The sequence below is a fragment of the Falco naumanni genome, chromosome 6 (assembly GCF_017639655.2).
Source record: "Falco naumanni isolate bFalNau1 chromosome 6, bFalNau1.pat, whole genome shotgun sequence".
NCBI classification, from domain to species: Eukaryota; Metazoa; Chordata; class Aves; order Falconiformes; family Falconidae; genus Falco; species Falco naumanni.
This window is the reverse complement of record NC_054059.1, coordinates 91,623,777-91,635,849: the sequence shown is the minus strand read 5'-3', so window position 1 is coordinate 91,635,849 and position 12,073 is coordinate 91,623,777. Positions and strand designations below refer to the sequence as shown.

Here is a 12,073-nt window from a genome sequence, read left to right as displayed (position 1 = left end):
GCAGGCTTCCTCCTGGAAATATGACAGTAAATTTTCATATTCCTTTGTGTTGTTTAGGGGGCTGGTTTTGGTTGGTTGGTTGGTTTGGTTATTTTCAGAGAAGGGGTGCAGTGTACACAGCAGTTTCAGCTGTAGATATCTTAATACAGCCTGATTCCAAGTTATCATTGACTGCAGAAGGATATTTTGTCTTTTCAGCAATCATAAAAATAATTTCTGAATGAAAGCTTACTTTAGCCACAAAAATTAAACATTTTTCATTATACTTTGCAAGGATCATTTTGCATTCTGTAAGGATACAGCGCAGATACTTGTTTCTAAACAGAACCGTGCAGATAAAAAGTGCTTTCAGTGCTTACGTTGAGAATTTTTTTTTTTTTAAAAAAAAGCATGGAAATTTTTAAAAAAATGAGCATGGAAGAATACTGTCTTCATCTGCAGATCCTCTGACTGTTGAATTATGTTTGCTTCCCTCTGTAGTCAAGTTACATATTTAGAGTATCTGTCCTGTTAGTCTTGAAGGTGAACAAGGTCAAGAGAATGTTAACTGGACTGTCACACTATTGACCAAACTCTGTTTATAAGGCCCATTAACTATACTTGTATGATGTTTGCCAAAGTAAGCTGCATTTTACTGCAAGCTTGACTTTTCATTCTCTGTGAAAAGCCGTAATCTGTAAAAACAGTTTTTTGGAGGCCTATCTGTGCTGCCTTTCCATCTAGTTTATGGGCAGTGCTGACTTAGAACTGTGTTTAGTCAGTTCCAGCTTTCGCTCAACTCTGCCTGTACCTGGCTTCACTCTTCAGATCAGGTTTGTTCTTAGTCTTTTTTATGTCATAGTTTTATGGTACCAACTAGTGCTTTGTTGATTATTGAACTGAAGTGAGCGGTACATACTACACAACAGTGAACTCCTCGAGTCTTAGCACTAAACAGAACCGCTGTTGTGTAAGGACAGAAATAGTTTTGCTAAACACTTGAGTATCAAGGCAGATTCTTAAGGCTGTAATTATCATGGCTGTCAAACAAGACAAAACCAGCTCCTACATGTGAAAAAATAAAAATCAAATTACTTCCACTTTGACCTTTAGAGTTCCTATTTCCTTTCAGTCAGTGTAAATGGAAAAGAAAGTAAGAATTTGCCAGCATAGGAAATAATCATCTTCTGCTTTTTGAGAGGGGTTTTGTGTACAATGGAAACTCTGTAGTACTATAGGATAGAGAGTACTAAACTAAAAATGAACAAGAAACCCCGTCTGTCCAAGTTTCTTCATATAATAGAATGGCAACTTGCTAATTTCACAAACATTGCCTTGGTAAGGCTGCCAATTTCTTGAACATGGAATCCTTGGTTTGCCTTTGGCCCCTAGTTTGCCATAAGATTTCATGTACATTTTTTTACATAAGGTATCAGAGGAATCTGCATGTTTTAATTCAAGTGTGCTTGCTTTTTTTTTTAAGGGAGCAAACATTCTTTTAACGGATAACGGACATGTAAAGTTAGGTGAGTTAATGCAATTTAGTGTTATTAACAGATTTTATATCCTTTAAAAAGCAGTCTTCTTTATTTTGTTTAACAATGTAATGATTCATGTAAGGAATCAGTGAATATCAAAAGTCTTTCTCTTGCTGGTAATACCTAACTGCACCATCCAATTAGTGTATGAGGAGTAATTGGAGTAGTTTTGGAACACTGAGGTAAGGCTGATGGTGTAAGGTGGACGTAAAAATCAAATCACAGGTTTTCATAGAATTTTAATAAAATGTACCATCCAGAGTGTTTAAGTGTGAAGTGTACCTTGAAAGGTTATCTGAAAGTATCTCTTGAATAATAATGAATTACGTATTTTATCATGTTAAAACACTTTGTAACACATGTAACTGTTAAGACTTCTGTACTAGCCTGCTCTTCCTTGAGTTGATGAGGGGCATGTTTGCATGCAGTATGCATATTTGGCAGGTGACTGAGAGGAGCTCACTGATGGATCTGAGATACGCCAAGTTTCCATTATTTGCCTTTGTTTATTTTTGTTAAATATTTCCAGTATATTTAAGAAACTCTTAAAGTAGGGAAACCAAACTTAATGTTTGTTAACAAATAATTGCATCAAGTCAGTTATTAACTGTCATTTTGGTTTTGCTTTCATTTTTGATAGCTGATTTTGGAGTATCTGCGCAGATAACAGCTACGATTGCCAAAAGGAAATCATTCATTGGCACCCCATATTGGTAACTCTGTTTTACTTGGCCGTTAATATAATAGTAACGTATATAATACTGTTGAAAAATTATAATTAGAGTCACTTTCTGGGTAGACTTAATCACTAAAGGCTGTGTCAGACTTTCTGATGATTGTATTACTTACTCTAAATCCTGAATTATCTGAGTATCAGAGAAAATACTGTAGTGCTCTGAAAACCTGAAAGGCCGGTATTATCCCTGTTGACTAATGTATCTCAATTTAGTCAAACTATCAATAATTTTGCTTGTTTTTAACATTGATATTAATTTTTTTGTTCTTCCCTGATTTTCTGTTTTGGTGGTTTGTTTCTTCCCTTCCATCCTAAATGTATCTTTTCTGCATCTCTTCAGTTAACATTGAGTTTCATTTGTTTGTCTCTGCAGATTCTTTTGCCACTTGTGGAATGTTTCCTCTAAGCAGTTTGTTTCCCCTCGCCCCCCTTATTTGCTTGAACTGATTGAATTCAAACATAGATTTCTAGTCTGTCTGTATAGCATCTTCATTCTTCCCTCAGTAAACTAGTTTGCACAGTCTAAAGTTCAGCATTTTATTTTCTCCTCTTTGCACTGGAAGTGATTGTTCCCTTTTTGCGTTGAAGTGAGTGACACACATTCTTCACTTCCATTGTATGTTTCCTGGAAAGATATTAAAAATTCTGTTGTCTGACAGCATAGTAGATACAAGATAAAAATGTATATAATGAAAAAAAAGTTACATTCATGTATTCGGTCTTGAAATAGTCAAACACAGCATTTTTAGCATTCTTCTGCAGTGTAAGTCACCCAAGGCATGGATTCACTTCCCTTTCAGAATAACACAAACATGTATCAGTCATGATTGTGTAACTGGTTTGTGTCTCTTTCCTAAGTTGTCTGGGTCACTTTAGTCCTGGCGTGTATCACTGTGTAACTTCCAAATTGTGCCAGGCTTCTCAAATGACATACCATAACCTTAAACAATAACCTTGAAAGCATTACATAGGTTAAATGCTGATGGAAAGCATTGGGTTTTCCTTGCAAAGCTCAAATTTGAGAGGGGAACAAGATTGTGGAGAAGAAAATCTAGTTGGAAACAGGCAGTGTTAAGGTTTTATTGGTCATTTGAGTTGTCTGGCCAGGTAAGGCTATGGTGCTTGGATGGGAGAGAAATGAAGGGCAAAACTGCTGTGCAGTGTCTTTAGTTCTAGTAATCCTCCTATTTGTCCTTGCGCTCCTCCTCCATGCCTTTCTAAAGTTAACCCATGTTCCCCTTCTACCTTGGTAACTTCCTCCTCCTATGATTTAGAGTGATTGGGCTTTTTTATGAACTCTCAAAGAAATTTATGTAAATATACTTTACTATGCAAACTTAATTTTACCAAACCTGATGATGTTTTCAGATCTACAGATAAGGATGTCTGTGTTTAAATAGTGCATCATTTGAGATGCTGCTTGCTGCTTTACTGGGTCTGTCATTAAGTGACATTAATCTGTTTTACCTATGTTGAGTTACATCTCCAATTCCACTGCTATTTTTCAGGTGATCTGGATTAATAAAGTTCAAACCTAAAAGATATTAACATGTTTTCCATCTGCTGTGACTACATAGGACAATCAAATCCATAATTCACTTTGGCTGTTCAAAATATGTGACAATGCCCAGTGAAGCATTTTCTTTTAGGTATTCCTATTTATATGTCAGTTATGTTTGTTAGTTTTTGCCACCTGAGGGTGTGGAACTACTTCTGTAACTTAAATGAGGCCTTCTGACATCACAGTGAGGCAGACTTGACAAACAAGGAGTGTTCTGTGCAGAGGTGACAGTGAGTCTTCAGGTCTCATGCTTTCTGGGTACAAGAAAGCTGACGTTTTGTTAATTTTGTTTTAATTAGAATTTTCTTCACAGTCAGTTGATCACTTTCTAGGGCAATATGTGAATATGGATATTACCTGGATTTTACTGCAGTTGAATACCTTAGACTCTTTGGTTCATAGGTTGGAAAAGACCTTTGAGATCATCAAGTCCAACCATTAACCCAGGACTGCCAAGTCCACCGCTAAACATTGTCCCTAGGCACCGCATCCAGTGCTTCTTGAACACCTCCAGGGATGGTCTCTCCACCACCGCCCTGGGCAGCCACTTCCAATGCTTGACCACCCTTTCAGCAAATAAATTTTTCCTAATATCCCACCTAGACCTACCCTAGTGCCACTTGAGGCAGTTTCCTCTTGTCCTGTCCCTGTTACCTGGGAGAAGAGGCCAACCCCCCGCCCCCGCCTGCAGCCCCCTGTCAGGCAGTTGCAGACAGGGGTAAGATCAACACCCCCACCCCCCTGCCAAGTCTCCTCCGGACTGAGACACCCCAGCCCCTTCCCCAGCCCCTGCCCGGCTGTGGCCACGCTCCAGCCCCTCCACGTCCCCCTGGCCGTGAGGGGCCCAGAGCTGAGCCCAGGGTCCGAGGGGCGGCCGCACCAGCGCCGAGCGCAGGGGACGGGCACTGCCCCGGCCCCGCTGGCCACGCTGTTGCGGGTCCCAGCCAGGATGTGTTGGCCTTCTGGCCACCCAGGCACACGGCCGGCCGTCAGCCAGCCCCCCCAGGCCCTTTCCCCCGGGCAGCTCCCCAGCCCCCTGCCCCCAGCCCGCAGCGCTGCCTGGGGCCGCTGTGAGCCCAGGGCAGGACCCGGCCCTTCTCCTGGCTGAACCTCGTACAAGTGGCCTCGGCCCACTGCCCAGCCTGCCCAGCCCCCCCCGCAGAGCCCCCTGCCCTCGAGCGGATCAACGCTCCCCCCAGCCTGGAGTTCGTTGTGTACCTGCAAAAAAGTCTGAGACAGATTGGTTTCATCCACTTACTGCTAAATAGGTATTTTGGAAACTGCGTATTAGTTACTAGAACGTGGCTGAGGAAAACTCTATGTATACATTACACAACTTTTTGCACATGTATATATATCCACATGTATAAATATATATGCTGTAAGCTTATAGATTGAGAGCTCTAGAGAAAAGAGCCTTAAATTGCTTCATACAGAAGAATGTTTGATTTATGGTGAGAATTTTATCTAAAAATGTCTTTTACCCTTTAGGATGGCGCCAGAGGTTGCTGCGGTAGAAAGAAAAGGTGGCTATAACCAGCTCTGTGATCTGTGGGCAGTTGGAATAACTGCTATAGAGCTTGCTGAACTTCAGCCTCCAATGTTTGACCTACATCCAATGAGGTTAGTAAGTGTTTAAAGCTTGGTGGATAAATACAGCTTTGTAAGTAATCCATTTGGAGTAGTGGCTATGTGTGCTTATGGTGTTTGGGGGTACTGCAAGGGTATTGGGTTGTAAGTATTCTGAATGTACATGATGGAAATTATAATAACTCCTTTTGGTGCATAAATGTGTAATGGTGTCCTGGTAGTATCTCTTAAAAACTGTTGGTTGTCTTCCTGCCGACTAAATGTATTTAATAATTCATCTCATGTATATATATTAAAACGTGAATCACAGAAATACTGTTGTGTTTTCTTCCCAGAGCACTGTTTCTAATGACAAAAAGCAACTTCCAGCCTCCTAAATTAAAGGACAAAATGAAATGGCAAGTACCTTTCTGTTTCAGTAAATAATGCTTGTGTATTTCACTAGGCAATTGATTCTAATGTTTACCACTTCATTTTACAGGTCAAATAGTTTCCATCATTTTGTGAAAATGGCACTTACAAAAAACCCTAAAAAAAGACCTACAGCTGAAAAGTTACTACAGGTATAAATTTATGTATGAGATTGATTTGTGTTATAAAATTAAAATATGCTTAATATGAGTGGTTAGAATATTAATATGGGTGTCTTCCTTCTATCTTTCAGCATCCTTTTGTTACCCAGCCATTAAATCGAAGTCTTGCTATTGAACTTTTGGATAAAATGAATAATCCCGATCATTCCACTTACCATGATTTTGATGATGATGATCCTGAGGTAGGAATGTTTTAATGACAGAATCAAGTTAAGTTTTAGTTTGCCGCCAAAACTAAATGGTTGTGATTTATTGAGCCACAGGATGTTTTGTGATCTGGAAATAGTCTCAAGGGTTGCTTTTACTTTCAGTTGTGCTGCACTATCACGTGTATACACACCAAAATTCATTCTATCTGAGGGAGAGAAGCTCAAAGAGAAAGAGATGTGAATACTTAAAAATTTTGTTTGTTGTTGGCCTTCAGCAATTTTGCAACAGTAAATGTGGACTACTTCTCCAGTCCTGAGTTGTCATGCATTCTGCTCTCCTTTTATTTGTGGAATTACCTTTCTATTCATCCTCAAAGCATTCATAACAATCTTTTTATGCCTCTGTAGAACTTGTTCTTTTGTTCCTAATTTACTTTCTTATAAGAAGAGGGAAATGATTCTTTCGTTGTTTTTGTCAAATGGATTGCTGCATGTTTCTTGCAGATTATTTTTTCTGTCTTGAAATTATCTGAAACTTAATTTCACTTATGGTTTTGTCAAAGGCAATGCTTCTGATTTTCTTCTTTAACAGCTGGGGAAAAATTGCATGCTTATGTAAGATGATAAACAGTGCAGGACTGAAGTGTTTCATTAATAAGAAAACACATTCTGTTATTGCATCCTGCCTTTGTACTTATCCTGTACGTTAGTGAAGACTTTCCAAATGTTTACAGTTTCCATAACTGGCGGCTTTGGGAGGAAAAAAATTAATCCTTTTGAAGCAAACGCCATTGATTCATTAATTGCATACTTGCGTTTCACTTTTTGTGGATAAACTAGTCTAAAAATTACTTCAAAGGAAAATAAGCTTAAAAGAAGCACCTACTTTAAGATCCTAATATTCAGATTTTACAGCTTAAATGAGTTTTTACCTTCTGAAACAGCAAAGACAAGTTGACATGCACCAAGTCTATTTTCCTTAGAAGCTGAAATAAATGTGGAAAGCAGCCAAAGTGAAATAGATCTTTTTTGTATTGTAGAATGCAATGCTTATATTATTTCCTAAATGGGAGGGAAGGAGAGAGGAAGGCCTAAGGATGGAGCAGTTGGTACTTCTAAAAGCGAGTGCAAATAGTGGAGCACACTTAGTAAATTTTTCTCTTGAAAAAACATTTAGGGAAGTTGAACACACAAGAAAAGCTTTAACGTGGTTGACTTTTATGTCAGTGTTAAGAGAAAGATACTTGATTCCTGATGGAGACAGCCCTGAGGAACTCGTATCTTCTCACCATAAGTGCTACAGATCAGGTGTCCTTTAGCTCTTTGTCTGATCAGTGATGATAGAGAGCTCTGAGGCCTGTTAAAGCATTGTTTCTGTAGAAGCCAGAAAATCAAAGCTTTCATAAGCTGTCATAAGAAGAAAGGTAGCTGTTTTCAGCATGCTCCCTCTGAGTGATCAGAGCAGCTTGCCCTGTGAGTCTTCCCTGCTTTCCTGGACATTGTACTGAAACCCTGATGTGCCGTTCCCCTGCGTCACTGGTATCTCTTTTCAGTAAGTATCTTGACTTCATTTTGGGCCAGTCATGTGGAGGATCTTCTCCCCTCCCCATACAGAGTCACTTCAGTACACGTGTTATTGGTAGTTACTTGTAGCTTTCAGCATAGCATTCACTCTTTTATGTCCCTTCTGACTTGGCATGAAGGCGGCTCTTCTGTTGTCTAGTGTATTACTTATTGGTTATCCCATAATGAAGTGTGGTACCAGGGGGAAACTATTACTCTGGGGAGAAAATGGAAGAGAAAATAATCTCACAACAGTAATTAGAGAAAATGTGTATTTTCATAATTTATAAAGGAGCTAGACTGGCTGAGAGTATGGAGGACAAGTAAGCTGCTTCCTTATCTTTTGGTTTGCGTTTTTTCAGGTGTTAGTTCATTTGTTGTTTGTCTTATGTTGCTGAGAGTGTCCTGCTGAATTCATGGTCTTCTGTGCTAGGTGTAACGATACTTCTCCGTCATAGTTCATCACATGGCCTTGAGCTCTCCAGTGAGCTTCAAACACTATTACGTGCCGCGCCGGATCGTTTTCATTGGATAGACAACTTAAGATGTCTCTTCTCATCTCTCCCCTAACCATGTTGCCAGATAATTTTCCACTGAGGCTTTTAATCCACCTGCAAAATGAGATTAATAGTGACACTGGGGGAAACTTTATTTTATTATAAATGAGCCTAGATCCCACCCTTGTGAATAAAGCGGGTGATAATGATGCATGTATCCAACGCCTGAGCAAGGCCTGTGTTTCAGGTGAAGAATCCTGCCACAGGCAAAGCAGTTGTTGGGGTATTGAGGAATATACCAAAGAGAGTAAGAAGGGTACTTGCTCCTTTATACGTGGTTGAACTTGCTCCAGTACCTGTGTGCTCACAGAGGTAGCTGGAGGTGTTAATCCGAATTTGGGGATTGACCACTCCTACCCTTGTGGCAATCACATGAACACATGCATCAAATACTGAAAAAAAGAAATATAACATGGTACAACCAACACTGGTGAGAATCTTGAGCTTCATACCTGGTTTCCAGTTGGTTTGGAGTTTTGGTTGTTTGGTGGGGGAGGGGACAGAGGTGTTTGTGTTTTGGAGCTTTTTAGTGGTTTTCTTTTTTTTTGAAGGCTAGAGAGGTTTTCTGTCCATCAGTGGTCTTTGAAGGCAAGTCTGTGCTCACTATGATGACAGCTGTTCACCTGGCCTTGTGCTGCTTTTATGGGGACGCTATCTGTTGGTGCTTGGGTAGTCTGCAGAATTGTGTGGGTGAGGTGGGGCTTAAGATGTGAATTTGCTGCCTCTTTGAGGAGTGCCATACTACATCTTTAAATGGTTCCGAACTCAAAGGTGAGATCTCTAATGTGTAAAAACAAAACTTAAATCATGCAAGCAGATTATGTGGGTGTAATCAGAAAGCTGTCCCTTTAATACAGTTGTTAACTCATTTGGCAACAATATATTTTTCTCTACCCTAACTCATGGAGAACCTGATTTGGTTTCTCATTCAGACAAAGACAGGATTTCCATTTGGGATACTGCTTTCGCTCCCTTAAGAATAAACTTTTGGAGATGTTGGCAACTGCATGTTTGCATTTCTGTGACAGTGACACTCATGATGGATGTTATGATAATAGCTGAAAAGGTTGCAAAGAGGAAAGTGCTTATTTTATCCTTAGCACACTGTGCTAAGTTAACATACCTTCCTTTGTCCTCTTGTGTAGCTCAGATGTCAGCTGTTTGTATGAGTTTCTTCTCAGCGTAGGTCTTCCAAGGTGACTTGAGGACTTTGTCCTCATGACTGAGAGGTGAGGATTTGACTCCTTCCAGTAATTCTGTGGTCATGGAGAAGGTGGTGTGAGGGCAGGTTCTGCCTGTTATGCAGTAGAAGCAGCTGTGCCAGGATGTGAGGAATTCGCACATACCACTGCAAAGGCAAAAATACCTCCTGCCCCCACTAAGGTCGGGCTCCTTCCTGGTGCTGGCATTACAGATGCACATGCATCATGTGGAAGTGGGCAATGCCTCTTAACAAAAGATTATAAATAAGCAACCTTTTAGCACTTAGTGTGTTTGAAATACTGAAGTAGAAAACTGGATCAGACATTGAAACACGTCCTGGCCTGTAGCAAACTGTTTTTAAAGCTTGAAAAAATGCACAATAGACAAACAGGAACTGAGGAAGGGCAGGATTGGCATAAGTTACAAGAAACGAAAAACTGCCTGTAAGAGATGTGGGGGAAAACACATATCTGCAATCTGTAAGTCTCTCCAGTTGCAAAAAAACTCCAAGGTGAACATAAATGGGAGGTGAAACACTGTAAATGTATGTGTTGGATTGCAATACAAAGCAAAGAGGTGGTGTGCAATGAAAAGAGGAGAAGGGAGATAATGCTGTGGGATATTTCAGGGGTAAACAGTATTGCTAAGCTATTAATGACTCTTTGTGATAGTACAGCAGGTGATGTTCTCATCGCTTCGTAGTTGAAAGTTGCCAAGTGAAGATTATAATTTAATATATATAAAAGCAAAGCTAACATACCAGCATATCAAATTTCTGATGCTATTGTGTCAGATTGCTTTAATTAAAAATTGTTTTACTGCCACATATTCAACACGGAAACATAATGGACATGCACTTTTCAGAGCTTGCTTGGGTTAACAGCATGGAGGATGAACTTCAGGGGGAAAAAAAAAAAGTAAGTTTTCAACACAGAGGACATACTGAGAGCACACTGTTAGGATTTATGTTGCTAACTTTGGGACCTGATTGTATACAGCAGTGAAATGGTCTTGTACTCTTGTTAACAAACCTTAAGTTACAGTTTCTAAGACACCTGCAGTAGTAGGTCTAGAAAGAAGAGAGAAAGTCCACCAGGAGCAAAGAAAAGGAAGCCAAGTCTAAAAGCTCATGACACTTCATCTTGTTGAGAAGTAAATAGAAATTCAGGGGAAAAACCAGAAGTGGAACATAAACATGAAGGAGAATTTGTAGAAATGATGGTATCACACAAGAGTACCAGGAATAATCCCCTCTATTCAGCTCTGAAAACTTCAAGCTAACTTCTCATTATTTAAAGAAACTAACTGATGACTTCTTAGGAATCAGTTTAGGTTAGAAGCTGGAAAAATGATTGAGATATCTAAACGAACGAAATGTTGCCAGTAAGTCACATTTAGTCTTACTGCTTATTTTGGAAACTACCAATACCCTTAAACTGAAAGGTGTAAAAAGGAAATGTTATCTGAGCAAAGACAAATGTGGACCAGCATTGTCTTTATTTGCTCAGATCTGGTGTTTTAAAAAACCTTATCTTGAAGTTTAAGACACTCCAAATAATTCTGACTTCAATGTAAAATAAAATGCATGCAATCTTTATTTTTAGCTTCAGTTTGATTTTTTTCTTTCTTTCTTTTTTGATATTATGTTAAACAAATCTGCTAAAAACTAAGTACACAATACCGGGTTTCAAGTGAGTGTATTTTGGTATTAAAGTATTTTATTTTTCTCTTCTAGCCTCTTGTAGTGCCTCATAGAATTCATTCGACAAGTAGAAATGTGAGAGAAGAAAAGACACGCTCTGAAATAAACTGTAAGCATGTGTAATATGACAACATGAAATACTGTTAAAATAATCATTAATATTCACTTATTTCAACTGTTATTCTGGGTATCTGACATATATAGAGACGTTTTAGTGATATATAGGAAAACAAAAACTTATGCCATTTCACTTACGGTTCTAGATGACTGTGCCAAAGAAAGATTAGTGTAAAATGTTTGAATACACCATTTGTCAGCACTTCAGCAGATCTCACTGTTGCTTCATCTTAATTGAACAGGATGCAACCTAAGCTTTCCTGACAGCTCATTGGTATAGCTTCATACGGTATTCCAGCAAGGATATTTGGAGTGAAGCCAGATTCTGCTGAATGACAGAGGAAGACGTTTTTTTTTTCTTCCTCAATTTAGTATCTTGTTGTAGTTTTTGCTTTTGAATTGGAAGAGTCACGGGAAAGGAGGGGATTGATCACTGGCCATTGAAAGTAGACTCCATCCCCCAAATTGTAATCATTCTTTTGCCTGAATTAAATCAGAGCAATACTTGGAGCTCCTTGACTAGTTGTCTTGCCTTAGGCTAAAATTGAGGAGAGGAGTGTTAAAGAGTATCTGCCAAAGAGGTGTCCAAGAAGATCCGATTAGCTCTCTCCAGGCTTCATTGAAGACTCTTTAGTGCTAGTGAATCTCCCAAAACAACTGATCCAAGAGTGAGTTCACACAATAGATGTGTTTTTTCTACAAATTATAGCTGTATTGGTCTTCTGAAGAGGGTGCTTCACTACCCTATTTGCCAAATGGTTTTCCTGATTCTTCTAGTGAGTAGG

At 39.3% G+C, this 12,073-nt stretch overlaps 1 protein-coding gene across 9 annotated transcripts in view; it reads left to right on the top strand.

Moving 5' to 3' along the window:
• The window catches only part of MAP4K3 (mitogen-activated protein kinase kinase kinase kinase 3), an 84,393-nt gene that overhangs the window by 25,249 nt on the left and 47,071 nt on the right, over nucleotides 1-12,073 (top strand). For all 9 annotated transcript variants that reach the window (XM_040597212.1, XM_040597210.1, XM_040597209.1 and 6 more), the window contains 7 exons: nucleotides 1,463-1,505; nucleotides 2,158-2,230; nucleotides 5,306-5,437; nucleotides 5,740-5,802; nucleotides 5,886-5,967; nucleotides 6,069-6,179; nucleotides 11,205-11,280. In XM_040597212.1, coding sequence (XP_040453146.1) covers nucleotides 1,463-1,505; nucleotides 2,158-2,230; nucleotides 5,306-5,437; nucleotides 5,740-5,802; nucleotides 5,886-5,967; nucleotides 6,069-6,179; nucleotides 11,205-11,280 — 580 coding nt within the window. The remainder of the gene's footprint in view (nucleotides 1-1,462; nucleotides 1,506-2,157; nucleotides 2,231-5,305; nucleotides 5,438-5,739; nucleotides 5,803-5,885; nucleotides 5,968-6,068; nucleotides 6,180-11,204; nucleotides 11,281-12,073) is intronic.